The sequence below is a fragment of the Babylonia areolata genome, chromosome 5 (genome assembly GCF_041734735.1).
Source record: "Babylonia areolata isolate BAREFJ2019XMU chromosome 5, ASM4173473v1, whole genome shotgun sequence".
Taxonomy (NCBI): domain Eukaryota; kingdom Metazoa; phylum Mollusca; class Gastropoda; order Neogastropoda; family Buccinidae; genus Babylonia; species Babylonia areolata.
Window position 1 is genome coordinate 28,867,451 of NC_134880.1, and position 17,857 is coordinate 28,885,307.

At 50.4% G+C, this 17,857-nt stretch overlaps 1 protein-coding gene across 2 annotated transcripts in view; it reads left to right on the forward strand.

Annotated features, from left to right (window-relative positions):
* The window catches only part of LOC143282014 (zinc finger protein basonuclin-2-like), a 105,937-nt gene that overhangs the window by 78,225 nt on the left and 9,855 nt on the right, over positions 1–17,857 (forward strand). For both annotated transcript variants that reach the window (XM_076587432.1, XM_076587431.1), the window contains 2 exons: positions 14,783–16,226; positions 16,803–17,701. In XM_076587432.1, the coding sequence (XP_076443547.1) occupies positions 14,783–16,226; positions 16,803–17,701 (2,343 nt within the window). The remainder of the gene's footprint in view (positions 1–14,782; positions 16,227–16,802; positions 17,702–17,857) is intronic.

Here is a 17,857-nt window from a genome sequence, read left to right on the forward strand (position 1 = left end):
CACTCCTCCACCTCCTTCTCTCTCTCCCCTTCTCCTCGGTCTTTCCCAATTTGCCTTGCAGTGACGAAGAAGGTTCTGATTCGTCAAGTTCTGTCTGTTACTGTACCTCACTCACCACATGGAGTGTCCCCGGCCTTGCAGAAGCAACAGGGGCCAGCTGTGTGCATCCTGTGTGACTGACTGCTGCTTGTTGCTGTTTGGAGTGGTGGTGGTGGTGTGTACGTGTGTGTGGAGGGAGAGGAGGAGGGGTGTGTGTGTGTGGGGGGGGGGGGGGGGGCATGAGTGTGGTGTGTGGTGTGTCGCGCTACTGCTGGCTGTTTGTCAGAGCACAGGGTCTCCTCCACACACTCTCCTCCCATCTGAGGTCTCTTTGTTCTGCTGGGGTTTTAGGGGTCTTGATTTTGTGGATTTCTTTTTTTTTTTCTGGTCTCTCCTCGCTAACCTATGTGTTGTGTGTGTGTGTGGGGGGGGGGGGGGTGTTTGTCAGTGTCCGTGTCTGTGTGTGTGTGTGTGTGTGTGTGTGTGTATCCGTGTGTCTGTATCTCTGTGTGAAAGGGGTCAGAATCAGAATTGGATTCCATTTTAATTGCTAACTGAACCATTGTCACTCTCTGTAAATGAACGATATGAAGCATGGCAAAACATACTGAGATTGCCCAACTGCTGCACTGAAAACCCCTGAGAAACGTGACCATCGCCAGAACTGCCAATTAGCCAGGATGCGTGTGTTTGCTTATGTGTGTGTGTGTGTGTGTGTGTGTGTGTGTGTGTGTGTGTGTGTGTGTGTGTGTGTGTGTGTGTGTGTGTGTCTGTCTGTCTGTCTGTCTGTCTGTCTGTCTGTTGTTGGATTACCTTGGATGTGCGTAGTTTAGTGACATTTTGTTGGATCATGCCCCTCCCCGTCCCGCCTCACCCGCCCGCTGTCAGAGAGAGAAAGACAAGAACTGTATTCTCTCTCTCTGTGTGTGTGTGTGTGTGTGTGTGTGTGTGTTGTTGTTGTTGTTCTCTGGCTCTGGCTCTGTCCATGTCTCTCAGGCTTTCTCTCTGTCTCTTCCCCTTTCACCCTCTCTCCCTCTCTGTCTCTGTATCTGTCTGTCTGTCTGTCTGCCTCTCCCTCTCTCTCTCTGTCTCTCTCCCTCTCTGTCTCTGTATCTGTCTGTCTGTCTGTCTGCCTCTCCCCCTCTCTCTCTCTCTCTCTCTCTCTCTCTCGCTCTCTCCGCTGACAGTATTATTGTAACATTTTCATGTTTGTTGTGTGTGCATGCTTATGCCTGTCATTTGGTATTCTGACGTGTAAATCCTGTTGGGAGTGAAAGCTGGGTGTGGAAAGGCACAGTGCTTGTCTATTTTTCTCACACACAAAAAGAAACGAAAAGAAAAGAGCAAAACTTAGAAAATCTGTAAGCCGGTGTGGCTCTATTTTCAGCTTTTCAGTTCTCGTGATTCCCATGTTATTTTAAAGGCTGACACAGCGCTCAGAACTAAAAATCCGGATGGAATGTATGTGTGCGTGTGTGTGTGTGTGTGTGTGTGTGTGTGTGTGTGTGTGTGTGTGTGTGTGTGTGTGTGTGTGTGTGTGTGTGTGTGTGTGTGTGACACAAGAAGCATAATAATAAGAAGATGAAGATGATGATGATGATGATGATACACGAAACAGAAGGAGATGAAGAAGATGATGATGATGATGATGATGATGATGATGATGATTTAAGAAAAAAAGGTTTTGAATAAAACATCAGACTATCCACATGCTCAACTAACTGTTCATCACAGCAACAAAAACTTTAAACTTTTCCCTAACAACAGTCGTGATGGATTTTGCTAAGTCTGGACAACAACAATTATTACAACAATAATATTCTCTACCAGTATTTGTCTTCGTCATTGGTTTGGGGAGGGGGATGTTTTCTTGTTTTGTTTTCTTTTGGTTTGGTTTGGTGTTTTTGGAAGGGTGGGGAGGTGGCTGTATTCATATTCGGCTTTCTTCTTCTTCTTCTTCTGCTTCTGCTTCTGCTTCTTCTTCTTTTGCTAACAAACCTGGTATCATTATGTTATTTTTTCGTCCCCACAACGACGAAGGCTGGAAGCGAGCAGTCTGTGTTATTTTTTCTTCCGGCTCCCAGTCAGGAAGCGAGGGGGCTGTAGGCTGTATTGTCTTCTGTCCCGGACGGAGGCGCGCAAACCGCCAGGCACACTGGTGCTAAAACAAACTGGGAGCCATGTGCAGCTTTTTTGGGGGGAGGATAGTACAACACCATGTCCCCTTGTTCCAGTGCGGACTTGTCCTCTCTCTCTGTCTCCCGTCTCCAACCTCCCCCCCCCCCCCCCAGGCCCCCCTTCTTCCCCCTCCCTTCCCATTCTCTCCTTTCTTCGTTCTTTTCCTTTCCATCTGCCTCCATCCTTTTCAAACTTTTTTTTTTAACCCCACCCCACCCCACCCCACCCCACCCTGCCCCAAACCCCCTCCTTCTCGTCAAGTCTCCATACCCACCCACCCCCTACCCCTCTCCTCCTTCCTTGGCTTCCCCGCCCCCTCCTTCCAATCTCACACCCATTTCTCAGGCCGGCGGAAAGTGCCAGAGCGGCAACTTCCTTGCACAGGGGCAGGGCGTAAATATGTTCCACTTCTGTGTCCTCGTCTGTGTCCCTCCCTTTCCTCCTCCTGTCTTTGTATTGGCAGCGTCCTTCGTTTCTTTGTCTCTGTCTTTGTTGGTGTTTGTTGTTTTGATTTGTTTGTTTTTTGTTTTTGTTTTGTTTTGTTTTGTCTGTTTCTCCTCCCGTCCCCTTCTTCATCTCTCTCCTTGGTTCTGTTTCTGCCTCTGTCTGCCTATAACACACACACACACACACACACACACACACACACACACACATATATATATATATGTGTGTGTGTGTGTGTGTGTGTCGCTGTCTCTGTCTGTCTCACTCTCTCTCTCTTTCTCTCTCTCTCTTTCCTGATATCTGTCTTGTCTCTTTATACATCTTTGCCCTTCCGTATGTCTACTGTCGTTACACACATACAACCCCTTCCCCATCCCTATAAATACACACAAGACACACACACACACACACACACACACACACACACACACACACACACACACACACAAGTGGGGCACACACACACACACACACACACCAGATTCTCTGTAAGTCACCCCTCCCTGTAAGTCACCCCTCCCACCACCTCCCAGCCTCCTCCCCCTACTCATTCCATCACCCACATCCTCAACCCCCCCCCCCCCCCCCCCCCACTCCCCCTTTCTCCCATCTGGCCACATGTGGTGGCAGAGAAGCGGACAGGACAGAGGCTGGTAAAAGTTTTAGCTACTTTCAGCTGCAGGCGCCAGGAGCGGAGAGACACACAGCATCAGGGCAGTCACATCATGAAGGCTTTATTTTGACAAGTATACAGTGGAGGTTACACCACCAGAAGGACACGTTGACGGTTACAGACATCATCAGTTGGATATTGTAATGAAAGTCACATTGCCTGTCAGCTTGTTGTTTTGGCTCTGCTGGTTTTGTGTGTGCAGTTTCAGTTTCACGCTTTCAAGGAGCCGTCATTGCGTTGAGACGAATCCATATATGCTACACCACATCTGCTGGGCAGATGCCTGACAGCAGCATAACCCAACGCGCTTAGTCAGGCCTTGAGTACATGCATATATATAATGTATATGTGTACCAATCAGAGTCAGTGGATTTATTCTACAGAATTTTGCCAGAGGACAACACATTTGTCGCCCTGGGTTCTATTTCAGCGCACCAAGTGCGTAGTGCACACGGGACCTCGGTTTATCGTGTCACCCGAGTGACTAGACGCTCTGTTTGATTCTGCAGTCAAACTTAGGAGAAAGGGTGAGAGCGCGATTCGAACCCAGACCCAGGCCCTCACGGACACTGTAATGGCAGATAGGCGTCTGCCACTTTGCCCTTGTGTATGTGTGCATGTGTATGATGATTGTGTTTTCTGAATAAAGATTTGTTGATACCCAGGTTATGCAGTCAGCTGGACTGGTATAAAGTGAAAGTAGCAGCAACAGTAAGATTCACTGAAAGCAGCAGCAACAGTAAGATTCACTGAAAGCAGCAGCAACAGTAAGATTCACTGAAAGCAGCAACAGTAAGATTCACTGAAAGCAGCAGCAACAGTAAGATTCACTGAAAGCAGCAGCAACAGTAAGATTCACTGAAAGCAGCAGCAACAGTAAGATTCACTGAAAGCAGCAGCAACAGCACTGACAGCATCAGGACGAAATTCCACTGTAGACCGACAGTGTGAGGGGTGTCCACATCACGTGCCACCCCTCCTGTCCCCCCTCCCACTAGCCCCCCCCCCTCCCCTCTCGTCCGTCTTGGTCCAAGTCCTAAATCACTCAGTGTGTCCTCTCTTTCTCTCTCTGCCCTTGTTTCTGTCTCTCTTTCCATCTGTATGTCTATCTCTCTGCCCTTATCTCCGTCTCTCTCTCCCTCTGTCTCTCCCTCACTCTATGTCTCGCTCTCTCTGTGTGTGCCTCTCTCTCTCTCTCTCTCTGCCGCTCTCTCTGTCTCTCCCTTTTCTCTCTCTCTCTCTCTCTCTCTCTCTCTCTCTCTCTCTGCCCTTATATTTCTGTCTCTGTCTCTGTCTGTCTCTATATCTCTTTCTCTCTCCTTCTCTGTCACCTTCTCTCTCTTTCTCTCCTATCTTTCTCCTCTCTCTCTTTGCCGTCTGTGGTCTGTATGTGACTCGCTGCTACGCGACAGGTCTCCACAAACTGGAGCAACTGGGCCCCTTCTTCACTGCATTGCTGCTATACTCCCATCCTGTCTGCTTCTTGACGCGACAGGTCTCCACAAACTGGAGCAACTGGGCCCCTTCTTCACTGCATTGCTGCTATACTCCCATCCTGTCTGCTTCTTGACGCGACAGGTCTCCACAAACTGGAGCAACTGGGCCCCTTCTTCACTGCATTGCTGCTATACTCCCATCCTGTCTGCTTCTTGACGCGACAGGTCTCCACAAACTGGAGCAACTGGGCCCCTTCTTCACTGCATTGCTGCTATACTCCCATCCTGTCTGCTTCTTGACGCGACAGGTCTCCACAAACTGGAGCAACTGGGCCCCTTCTTCACTGCATTGCTGCTATACTCCCATCCTGTCTGCTTCTTGACGCGACAGGTCTCCACAAACTGGAGCAACTGGGCCCCTTCTTCACTGCATTGCTGCTATACTCCCATCCTGTCTGCTTCTTGACGCGACAGGTCTCCACAAACTGGAGCAACTGGGCCCCTTCTTCACTGCATTGCTGCTATACTCCCATCCTGTCTGCTTCTTGACGCGACAGGTCTCCACAAACTGGAGCAACTGGGCCCCTTCTTCACTGCATTGCTGCTATACTCCCATCCTGTCTGCTTCTTGACGCGACAGGTCTCCACAAACTGGAGCAACTGGGCCCCTTCTTCACTGCATTGCTGCTGTACTCCCATCCTGTCTGCTTCTTGAAGCACTTGCTGTGCTGTCTTTGTCTCTGTGTAGTATGTCTCTGTCCTTTCCTGTCGCTCTCGCTCTGTGTGAGTGTGTGTGTGTGTGTGTGTGTGTCCCTCTATCGTCTGTCTTTCGCTGCCTCCGGCTCTCCCACGCACTTTCTTCCACAACCTCCACCCCCCCCTCCTCTCTCTCTCTCTCTCGCTCTCGCTCTCTGTCTCTCTGTCTCTGTCTCTCTCTCTCTCTCTCTCTCTCTCTCTCTCGTGCTGTCACCTCCTCGCTTCCCCCGTTTTTTGTCGCCTCGCCCTCTCTCTCTCTCTCTCTCTCTCTCTCTCCATCCTTTACCACACCAATACCAACCAACCTTCTCCTCCCGTTTACGATCCACCACCACTACAACCCCTACCTACTATTGGAGTTTAACGACCTATTGGCGTCTACACCCTTAAGGTCAAGTTTGTTCGGTTGGAGTTGATTTAATGCAGGTATTTGTTTGTGTGGTTGGGGTTGTATGTATTTGGTGGTGAGGGGGTTGTATGTGTGTGTCACTGGGGATGTATGTGTTTGATGGTGAGGGGGTTGTTTTTGTTTTGGCGGGTGGGGTTGTGTGCGTTTGGTGGTAGGAGTTGTTCGTTTGTGTGGTTGGGGTTGTGTGTGTTTGATGGTAGGGGGTTGTTAGTGTGGTTGGTGTGTATGGGGTTGTGTGTGTTGCTGTTGTAATGGGGTTGTATTGATATGAGTTTGAGGTTGTGTGTTTGTAATGTTGACTGCTTGTGTTGTCTGTGGTTGTGCTGTGGTGTATGGGTTGGGTTTGGTTTGTTTGCCTTATGAGGATTGTTTGTGTAGTTTGTGGGTCTTGCGTTTCGTTGTTGCTAAGCGTTCTGCTTTTTTGTGTTGGTGGTGTTGTTACTGTTTGTGGTGGTGGTGTTGGTAATTTTTATGGTGTGGTCGACGGCGAAGGAGGAAGAGAGCCCGGCGAGAGGGGGAGCGCCCGGCCGCCCCCCAAAGAACCCCGCGGCGGCACCCGGTCACCACGCGCCCCCATCAGCCGCCCAACGCGCCGGGCATGTGGTCGACTCTTGTGTCACTTGTCACTTGTACAACCCCTTTCTGCTGGCTACATATATACATGGTCCGGCTCCCACACCCCTGCTCCCCCACCCCACCGTCCCCTCCCTGTGTGCAAGGTGTAAAGTTTCGTGTGGTGAAGAATGGTGTGCGTGTCGCTCTGCAGGAGAGACAGAGAGAGAGAGGGGGGGGGGGAGAGAGAGAGAGATTGGGAGAGAGGGAGGGAGAGAGAGAGAGATGGAGACAGATGAGAGAGAGAGCCTCGGGGATGGAAAGGATGGGGGTGGGGAGATGAGGAGGGTACGAGCGTGGGAAGGAGGGGGTTAGAGAGTGGGATGAAGGAAGGAAGGAAGAGAGGGATGTGGGGGGGGGGAGGTGTGTAGAGGCCAGGGGTGGTGGGGTTGGGGGGGTTCGTCTCTGGTTCCAGTGCCAGCGATAGGGGGGACGGTCAAATCACAGAAAGGGGGAAAGGGAGGGGGAGGTGGGGGAGGTTCACAGAGAGAGAGAGAGATGGAGAGAGAGGGGGGTGGGATGGGGAGCAGAGAAGCAGAGTAAAAGACACAGAGCGAACTAGAAAGAGAAACAGACGGACAGACATATATGTACATACAGACACAGAGAAAAGGAGACACAGAGTGAACCAGAAAGACAGAGGAAGGTCGGTGGACAGGGAAATAAGCAATGAAGGAGACGTGGACAGGTAAACCGACACAGACAGAGAGTGGATGGGAGTGGGCGAAGACCAAGACAAAAGACATTCACAGACCGAAACGCAGAGAGTATCACACACACACACACACACACACACACACACACACACACACACACACACACACACACACACACGCACACACACACACACACACACACACACACACACACACACACACCGAGTGACAGAGAGGTATAAAAACAGAGCTAGAGAGACACACAGATTCAGTTTGAAGCAAAGAAAAAGGCAGATTCACAGCGGAACACACAAGAGAGCGAAAGAGACACAGAGAGCGAGGGGAGCCGGAATGGAGGGGGGGTGGTGGGGGGGGGCGCAAGAGGCACAGAGCAACAGACAGACAGCAGAGAGTCAAAGACAGAGGCAGCTAGAGAGAAACACACAAGTCAAAGCAACAGGAGGGGGGACGGGGGTGTGTGTGGGGGGGGGGGGGGCAAGAGACACACCAAGAAAAACACAGTGAGTCAGGGACAGACAGAGACAGAGATAGAGAAGGACAGACAAACAGACAGAGACATCATGGAAGAAAGTGGAGACTTGGACAGACAGACAGAAAGACAGAGAGAAAGACATAGAGAGAGACACACAGAGATTGAGAGAAACATCATGGAAGAAAGTGGAGACAAAAACAGAGACAGGGACAGACAGAGACAGAGAGACGGACAGACAAACAGACAGAGACATCATGGAAGAAAGTGGAGACAGAGACAGGGACAGACAGAGCCAGAGAGTCAACAGTGAACGGCGGGCATTGGGCGCAGTATAGTATGGAGAGGAAAGGGAGAGGATAGGGGTGGGGGAGGGAAGCCAGGCATCTCCGTGGTTCTTGGATGTCAGATCAGTTGATGGCATCAACCTGTCACTGTGGGGTCGTGACTTCTCCCTTCCTCCTTCTCCCCCACACCCTACCCCTCCCCAACCCCCACCCCTCACTCTCTCTCTCTCTCTCTCTACCTGCCCCTCCCCTCCTCCTCCACCCCTCCTCCCCCTCACTCACCATTCCCTTCCGTCTCCCGCCGCTGCTGGTACCAAACCCAGAGAGTTACCTCACAGGGCAACGCGTGACAGGCCCAAAGCCTGTGGAGGGGTGAGGGTGGTGGTGGTGGTGGTGTAGGGAGCGAGGGGTGGTGGTGGAGTGGGACTCTAAAATGGCACAACAAGGAACAGAGGGGGGTTTGTTCTGCAGCCACCTCCCCCACGCCCCACCCACCGCCATCACTCTCTTCATTCACCACCACCTTTCCATCTTCACTTCAAAAGCATCTTTTATAACTGCACTGTTCCCTCTCCAACCAACCCCTCCCTATTCTCAGTCTTTCTCCTCTCTGTGTGTCTGTGACTGTTCGTTCTTCCTATGTTTCCGACTTCTCTCTCTCTCTCTCTCTCTCTCTCTCTCTCTCTCTCTCTCTCTCTCTCTCTCTCTCTCTCTCTCTCTTCCGACTTCTTTGCCTGGACTAGGCTGACCCCGGAGAAAGGTCCAGTGACGGTGAAGAAAGACCCACTGACCACAGGGAAAGTCCTGTTGACAGTGGGAAAGACTACAACTTGGGGTTGTCTCTTGAGGGGACAAAAGACCGTATAGCTGTGTCTGGAGTGGTCACCGTCTTCATCTGTCTGCGGGTACGGGTGGTTTGGTCTGTGGGGTGTGTGCTCAGCAGCTGGGGGTAGTGTCTTTTGCCGGTGGGCTCTGCAGTCATGAAATACTGGCTGGTACACCCATGGGGGGATACTTCTTTTAAGGCTGTCGCGAGTTACATCCTGTGGTCTCTTTTGCCTCTGTTCGGGAGCAGTTATGTCCTTGAATTCCTAATGGAGTGTCCTATGCGTGCCTGCACCCATCGTGAACACAGCGCAGGCCTCCAAGGGTGGTGCAGGATTGTTCCAAGGTCGGGTGGAAACAGTGCTTCTCTGGGTCCTCCTCAAGCACCTACGGGTGTTTCTCTTTCTTCTGTGACTGTTCGTTCTTCCTATGTTTCCGACTTCCTCTGTCTCTGGTTCTCTGGTTCATCCCGTCTCAGCCGCCTCCTCCACAACCTCTCTCTCTCTCTTTGTCTGTCTATCTATCTATCTATCTGTCTGTCTGTCTGTCTATCTATCTTATCTATCTGTTTGCCAATCAATCTTTCTCTCCAATTCCCACATCTCTCTTCCTCCGTGTCTCTCTCTGTCTCTCTCTGTCTCTCTGTCTCTCTCTCTCTCTCTCTCTCTCACACACACACACACACACACACACAATGTCTCTGTTACTTTTTGTCCTGATCGCTCGCTCACTCTCAGCGCACACTGCCCACTTGATGACGATGATACACAGTGAAGCCTTCCAATAGTTACCACCACACCAACAATGGCGTCAGGGTAAAAGTGACAGAACGGTGACACATTTCCCAGAACCTGGTGCCAGGGACTTGTTGACTCTGGTGAGAGAGGCTGCTCAGTAGTTTCTGGACAGTTTGCTCTCTCTCTCTCTCTCTCTCTCTCTCTCTCTCTCTCTCTCTCTCTCTCTCACACACACACACACACACACACACACACACACACACACAGTTCTTCTTCTTCTTCTCCGTCGTTATTGTTTTCTTTTTCTTCATTTTCTTTACCACCATCCCTACACCTTTCCCCTTGGCTTCACCCCCCTCCTCCCTCGTCTTCATGTCACCACCAGTCTCTTTATCTCTCCACATGCCGCATCATCCACCTCTTCGCGTAGGAAATTATTTGGAACTTGAGTAAACTCGCTAGTTTTCAAGAGTATATATATGACCGGCTGGTGGTTTTCCAAAACCCCTTTCCTCTTGTTTTTCCCGTGTGCGCGTGCTTGTGTGTATTTTTGAGTGTGTGTCCGCGCGCGTGTGTGTGTGTGTGTGTGTGTGTGTGTGTGTGTGTGTGTGTGTGCACGTGCATTAATGGTTTCTCCAAATTTTTTGCAGAGCTATTAATAATCCAGAATCCACAGGTATGATGTTGTTTAGTCTGGAATTTCATGTTCGGTCTTTTAAACAAATCACAGATTAAATCAAAATGGGATGGGATGGGAATTCCGTGCGTGTCACTACGTCAAATGTTTGTATTCATAGTTATGAGAAAAGAGAGTTGTTGTTTTTTTCTTACCTCCGTGTTGAATGCATACATGTCTGCAACTATCTTAGAACTCTCCTGTGACATACCGGATGCATTCATCATAATCTTGTCTCTTTGTGGCTTCGTTTGGTTACGTTCACTTCACTCAGTAGATATTATACTCAGGACTGAACAAAATGATATTGATCTGGTACAATTGTGTACGTAGAACATAGCCGTATTCGAAGACAGAGGAAAGGAATTCCTTGTCTTAAAGACAATGCAAAAATATTCAGAGACGTACACTCAATCGTATTTCTCTCAACTGACTGGCATGCGTATTGTCATGCTGGACTGGTTAATCGAAAGGTGTCAATTTACGTGAGCGATAATTGTATTAAAAAGACAAACAACAAACAATCTGTATGGCGACACAGACAAAATTGTCATGATTATGCATGTTCCAGGCTTAACTTAAACTATTATGTATGCTCCTTTCGTGTGATAATATCATACAGAGAAAATCGTGAATATGTTTTTTTATGAAAAGGATTGTCCCGTGTATCACAACTGTTGAAAAACAGATATCTTCGGATCATGCTTTGGTCATTCACAGCTTTGAAACTAAATGGGGACAAAGGAGAGACACAAACAAAGCCAAGCCATTCAGTCCCAAAACCTTTGACACGCTCAGCCAGGCAAATTCGTTTCCAAAGTTTTGTTAGACACCCTCAACCCCATTCTCGTCCCCCATAATGCTGGAACTCGGTTTAAAAAATGTTTGACGCCCTCCTTCCATCCCACCGTCTTCCCTTGACGTCCATCCAGAGCCCTGTCATTAGAACTCCCCACAGGTTAACGGGTTCCATCTGGTGCCAAAACCTGACACTGCGCTCAGTCCCTGAGGTACAATCCCTCTCCGGAAGGAACCAGGGAACAAGAACCTTGCCCTGCCTGCTGCCGCTTGCTGATTGGTCAAGGTCACGGTCACCTTCAGGCCTGGCGACGCTGAGTTTTGTTTTTAGGGGAGCGGAAGGGTGGAGGGAAAGTGGGGGGCGGATGGGTTGGGTGAGGGAGGAAAGAATGACGCTAGCAGGCAAAGGTCACAGGACAACTTGACAAGAAAGGTCAGGACGCTGTGTGTGTCCTGAAAACAAGGACTGTTGTGGGTCATGCGCATGCGTGCTGGTCACTCCAGTCTTCTCTTTTTACACCCCCCTTCAAAAACTTAGACTCGTTATATTTATTGTAAGGAAATATAGACACTGCAACTAAATGCAACAAAAAGATAAAAAGCAATAAACTGTGAGTATATCCACTTTTGTGCAGATCTTGCACAAGAAATAGTTATCATCAACTGCGAGCCTAAAAAGCATACATTATAGTTATACGTCTTGTGGTTTCTTTCGATGTGTGATTTAGTTAGGTCACTTAGATTGTTTCACAGATCATTTTGTGACCATCGTGTGGACTCTTTGTCTCCTCATACTTCTGTGATCAGGAAGATAAGACAAAATTAATGACTGCTTTTCAGTCTTAACAGCTTAGTTTGAAATCACAGTTTTGTTAAAACTTTAGCTCTAATATGCTTACAGTGTGATTGGAGCACACAGGTTGTTTGTGCATTTACATGCATTCGGGAATTATGACTCGGTCCAGAAAAGGAAATCCTGCATTTTTAACGTTGGCAAATGAATTGTGCGCGCGTCTTCATTGTCCTGTTGCCGAGAGCTCGTGTTTCACCAAAACAAATGTCCTGTACTTAATTATCTGGAAATAAGCTGTCAACTGAAATGAATAAATAAAAACAGAAACTTAATCAAATGAAAGAATGACTGAATGATTGATTGAAATAAATAGATGGGTAAATAAATAAACGAATAATTTAGATAAACAACTATTCAGTCAATAAAGAAATAACACGCTCGTAATTTAACCACAACAAGAAAACAATGGCACATGAGAGAGTGAGCTGTTGAAGCTCATCTACTTTCAACCTCAATGCATGTGTGACGGATGCATGTGGGTGTGCGCGGGAATGAAGGGGAAGCCGGGAGGTGTGTGTTGAGGAAGGGGGTGGGTGGGTAGGACCAGGATTTCTGGAGATAGAGAAAAAGGAAAGTTAAATAAAAGGAGAGAGAACGAGGCGACAGGGAAGAGCAACATGGAGGTCAGGAGAGGAGGAGGAGGTGGAGGGGGAGAATGAATGGCAGGGGGGAGGAGGAGGAAAGGAAAGATGGAGGGTGTGGGTGGGTGGGGGTAGTGGGTGCCAGCTGTGGAGACGCAGTGACGGGACGGGAGGAATAGAAAGCCAAAAGACGTGCAAAGAAACGGGACACCTCCATGAAGAAAAGCCCACTTCTGTCAACTACCACTGCCGTCAAAGGGGAGGGGGAAAGTCTTTTTTTTTTCTTTTTTTTTTAAAAAGAGGGGCCGGGTCAGAGGTCAAGGTCGTCACCGGCTCCCTTCCCTACCCTACCCTGCCCTACCCTATCCCTCACCCCTACCTACCAACCAACCAACCAACCAACCAACCCACTCGCTCCGACAGAGCCAGCACTGTCGCACAGGTCGGGTCTCTGTCTGCAAGCCTTCTGGAAAAGATTGGCGTCAAGACGACACAAGGACGCCATTCAAGGAGCCTGAGACCCTCACTCCCCCTCCCTCCATTCCCCAGTCCAGAGATAAAGCACTGGCACCTTGCAGCCCCCAGTTTCCTGCCAGCGAACAAACCCATCTTCGTTGTCGTTTGTCGATAACTGCGGGGTGCCCGTTCTGCCACTGTCGCCACGGCGGAGACAACAATTAGTTTGGTGTGTGTGTTTGTGTGGCGGGCTTGTTGTGTGTGGATGGGTGGTGGTGGACTGGATGGATGGATTGAAGGAATGGGTGGACCAAGCAGTTTTGGAAGGTTCCTTGTTCTTTCTTGTTGTTGCTGCTGGGAGGAGGTGGAGGAGGAGGAGGAGGGGGAGGATGGAGTTGGAAACGTGGGGAGGGAGGTGGTAAGGGCGCAGGGAGGGTTAAGGCGAAGAGGGATGTGACGTGAAGAACTAGGATAGAAGTGCCAAGGAGCGTGTTCTAATAAAATCATAAGGGTTTGAATTCGCTGAAAGAGATTCATGAGTGTTGCTGGGTGTTGTGCAGTGAAGGGATGTAAATGTGTGTGTAGTGTGCGCTCCCGCGCACGCGCACACACTCACGCACGCATGGACGCACGCACACACACACACACACGCACACTCACACACGTGCACACTCACACGCACACACACACACACACGCACACACATACGCGCTCGCGTGCGTGAGTGCTTCGGAACGAAAAAGTAAAGACCTTACACGTGCAAATGGGTTGAGTGAACATCGTGTACCTTTTATCAATTATGACGCAGACACTTTTCGGCACTACTGATATAGTTAAAGTTTCAAGAGTATGAGCATGTGTCTTTGCTTGTTGTTTTTCGACGGTGACCACACACAATGTTTTTACTGTTGACAGGACAACTTGTTTCATTTGATACTCTGGGAAAGGGCGAGGTTTTGAACACTGTCTTTTCTGATGGCAAAGTTTTGCATTTCCATTTTGCTCCCACGGGTGGGGTCCATAGTTGCCTTAACACTTGCCCGAAAAGTTAGACACAGAAAGGTATTTGTCGGTGGCTGAAAATATTGCAAGGATAAAACAATCATTGGCCTTGTCCACTCCACCCACTGCCTCCACAGATTAGAATGAATCAGCCGAGATGAAATATTGACAATTTTCAAAACGTCAGAACCACCACTGTGATTTGTGCGCCAAAAGGGGACAGTGTGTGTGGAGGAGGTGAGGGGTGGAGGTGGGAGGGGGGGGGGGGGGGCGAGTGGGTGGCTTAGATAGGGGACGGAGGAGTATTTGGTTTCTAGTGAATGGTGTATGTGTTTCTATCCATTGTTCTTTGTGACTTGAAAAAAGGGCAAGAAAAGAGAACCCTATCATGCAGAGCTTCATATAAAAGATATAACAACGGCGGCCACATTATCATCATCATCAAAACAACAACAACGACGACAACAACAACAACAATGATAATAATAATAATATTATTATTATTATTAATGACGACGACAAAATCACCATTTTCCTTCTTTTTTTCTTCCTCTTCCTCTTCTTCTTCTTCTTCTTCTTCTTCTAACTTAGCTCTAAGATGACCCTTTTGTGGTCGGTAGAAAGCACGCTTTCTTCCTCTAACCGGATAGGAGAACTAACCAGATAATAGGAGAACTAACCAGATAATAGGAGAACTAACCAGATAGGAGAACTGACGCTACCACTAATCTTTGTGTTAACGATTTAGTAACAGATACGACAGAAAAGATATAAAAAGTCAGTGAACGATGTAAGAACAGATACGACAGAAAAGAAAGATAAAACAAAGTCAGTACACTTCAGCAGCCCGTGTTCCTCTGTGTGTCCACAGGACAGCAGTGGCCGCGTGCTGGACAAGTGGAGCATGGCCACGCGGGACGAGGAGCACGTGATCCTGCAGCAGTTCCTGAGGTTCGGGGAGACCAAGGCCATCGCCCAGGAGATCATCCTGCAGGACACGCGGGACAAGCAGGACGCCTACAGCAAGCAGACCTCGCGGGCAGAGTCCGAGATCAAGAAGTTCATCGAGCGGAGCAACCTGTCCATGCAGAGCTTCATGAAGCTGGATCCCGCCAGACAGATGTTCGCCGGACGTTTGCCTTTCGTGCCCGGGGCCAGGATCCTGACCTCGCCCATCCTGACCCCCACGCCTTACTCGCCTTCCAGGGACACCACCCCCACCACCGCGCGGCCCCTCAGCCTCACCACCAGCCCCGCCGCCTCCTCCACCCCGCTCTCCACCCCGCCCATCAACCGCCTCCAGGCCTACGAGTTCCGTCGCGAGCTGACGGCCAGCACCAGCCCCGCCCCCAGTCCCAGCAGCGTGGTGGTGGACAAGGTCAGTCTGCCGGCCCCCGCCAACACCGGCATGTCCGTGCCCACAGTTGTGGCCAGCATGGCTGCCGTAGCGGGTCACAGGTCGCCCGTGGCCGACAGCCCGAGGAACCTGAGCACCACTCCGTCTTCCGTGCACTCCGCCCCCTCGCCCTGCGTCACCCCGCAGAAGGCACAGCCACAGGAGAGCGGGGAGGTCAGCACAGGCTACTCGGATGACTCCGATGACGACCAGTCCATGGGCGCTATAGACTACTCCACCAAGGACATAGCCAGCTCCCCCAGCACCACCACCGCCGTGGCCGTGGGGGCGGACCAGAGCAAAGCGGCAGCAGCAGCGGCTGCGGCGCGTCACCTGCGCAAGTCCAACAACCCCATCAAGCGGCAGTGGATCCCCTCGGCCAACTTCGGCAACTCCTTCATCGGGCCCAACGGCAAGAAGCGCGTGCTGTGCACGGCCTGCAACAAGACGTTCTGCGACAAGGGGGCCCTGAAGATCCACTACAGCGCCGTGCACCTCAAGGAGATGCATAAGTGCACGGTGGAGGGCTGCAACATGATGTTCAGCTCGCGCCGCTCCAGGAACCGCCACTCGGCCAACCCCAACCCCAAGCTGCACATGCCGCAGAAACGCAAAGAGCTGGAGGGACTGGAAGACGAGCCCGTCACCAAGGTCATGAGCTCCATGTCCACTTCGCTCAGCACGCCTCTCAGCACACCTCTCAGCACGCCTCTCAGCACGTCGCTGAGCAGCTCTCCCAACATGGTTGTGGCGCCGGCACTGGTAGCGGCCCAGGCGGGGGGACTGCTGAGGGCGGACACTGCCTACTTCATGGAGCTAGGGGCCCCCTTCCCCTTCACCAGCCCGCCAGAAAAACGCATCAAGCTGGAGAGTCAGGACGTCCCCACAGACCTCAGCAGCGGGTCCGCTTCAGACAAAGGTACTGGTTTTTTGGTTTCCTGCATAAATATACAGGCCAGGTGGGCCACAGTTAAGTATAAGTAGTAGATTAACGAATTGTAAAGAATTGTGACTCTCTCCACTCACAAGGTACACTACTTCAAGTCAATGCTGCTTTTGCTACCGACTCAGCTAGCACACAGGTAAATAAAAGCTACATTGGAACAAATCCAGACACTTCCTCGAGAACAAGTAGCCTTTGTGAAATGAAACATGGAACTTGAATTTTAGCACATTTTTTAAGTTCATCTGTAAGCACATAAACAAGTTCACACTCGCACGCACACGCATAGAAAGAGAGAGAGGGGGGAGCAGGCGATGGATCGATTTTCTGAAGATCCTCACCCCACCTATCCTCAGTCCCGCCATTCCACCCCTCCCTACGAACATCTGTTTTACATACTTTTTCCAACAATTACATCAACTTTCCACTTTTTTCCGTTGTCAGCCAAATCGTTGGAATTACCACGTGTACCCATTTTTACCAGCACATACACCAGAGAACTTACAAATATTAGAGTTACTACAATGATATTGTCATTTTGGATCGCTACAGGTAAAACCAGCGACGAGGAAAAGGGGGAACCTGAAGCAGCAGCGACGTCCAACGCACACCCCCAGCCCACAGACGACATGCAAGACACGGAACATGTCGACGTGGACTCCGAGATCGTCCCAGATTGTGATGATGGTGCTAGAGGCGACGTGAACGGTCAGCGTGGAGGGAACAGGCGGAAATCCAACGCCCCGACTCGCTGTGCAAAGAACGAGGAAAGTATGGCTGTTAGCGATGACAATTCTAACGAAAGGGAAGCAAGGCAGCAAGGAAGCTTGCCTCTCCTTTTCCCCCCACAACTCCATCACCAGCAGCAACAACTGCAACAACTGCAACAGCAACAACTACAGCAACAACAACAACAACAACAACAGCAGCAGCAGCAGCAGCAACAACAACAACAGCAGCAGCAGCAGCAGCAGCAGCCCAGGTTTGAGTGTCTCCCTCCAGCGAGTGTCGGCGTTGCTGTTCAGGCAGGTAGCGCCGGAGGGATGGATGTATTGGGAGGACAGTCCCTGGACCTTCAGCCAGACACTAAGCCTTCAGCACTGGAAGCCCCCTCAGGCCGGGAGGAGAACAACACAAAAGCAGCTGGCGCTGCCAACTTCCCTCAAATCGCCTCTCTCCTCCTCGCTGCCAAAGAGCAGAGAGAGAAGGATGATGATTCGTCGGAGAACGAGCTGGTCATTAACGGTGATGCTGAGGATGATAACGAGGAGGGGGAAGCTAAAGAGGAAGCCAACGCCGACGTTGCTCTCATCGACGACGACAACGACCATAACCACAACACCGTGTCCAGGGAGGAGGGAGGGGAGGACGGGGAGGAGTCGTGCGGGTCAGTCCCCTCCCCTTCTTCTGATGCTGCTGACGGCATGGCTGTGCTGGACCCTGGCAGTGAGGTGAGAGTCCTTCTGTGTGGTCTGTGCTAGTCTGCGGTTACTTTGTGTGGTCTGAGCTTCTTTGTCTCTGTCTCTCTCTATCTATCTATCTCTACTTCTATCTCTATCTCTACCTCTCTCGGTCTCTCGAGTCGTCATGCAGATCAGGTCGTCTTA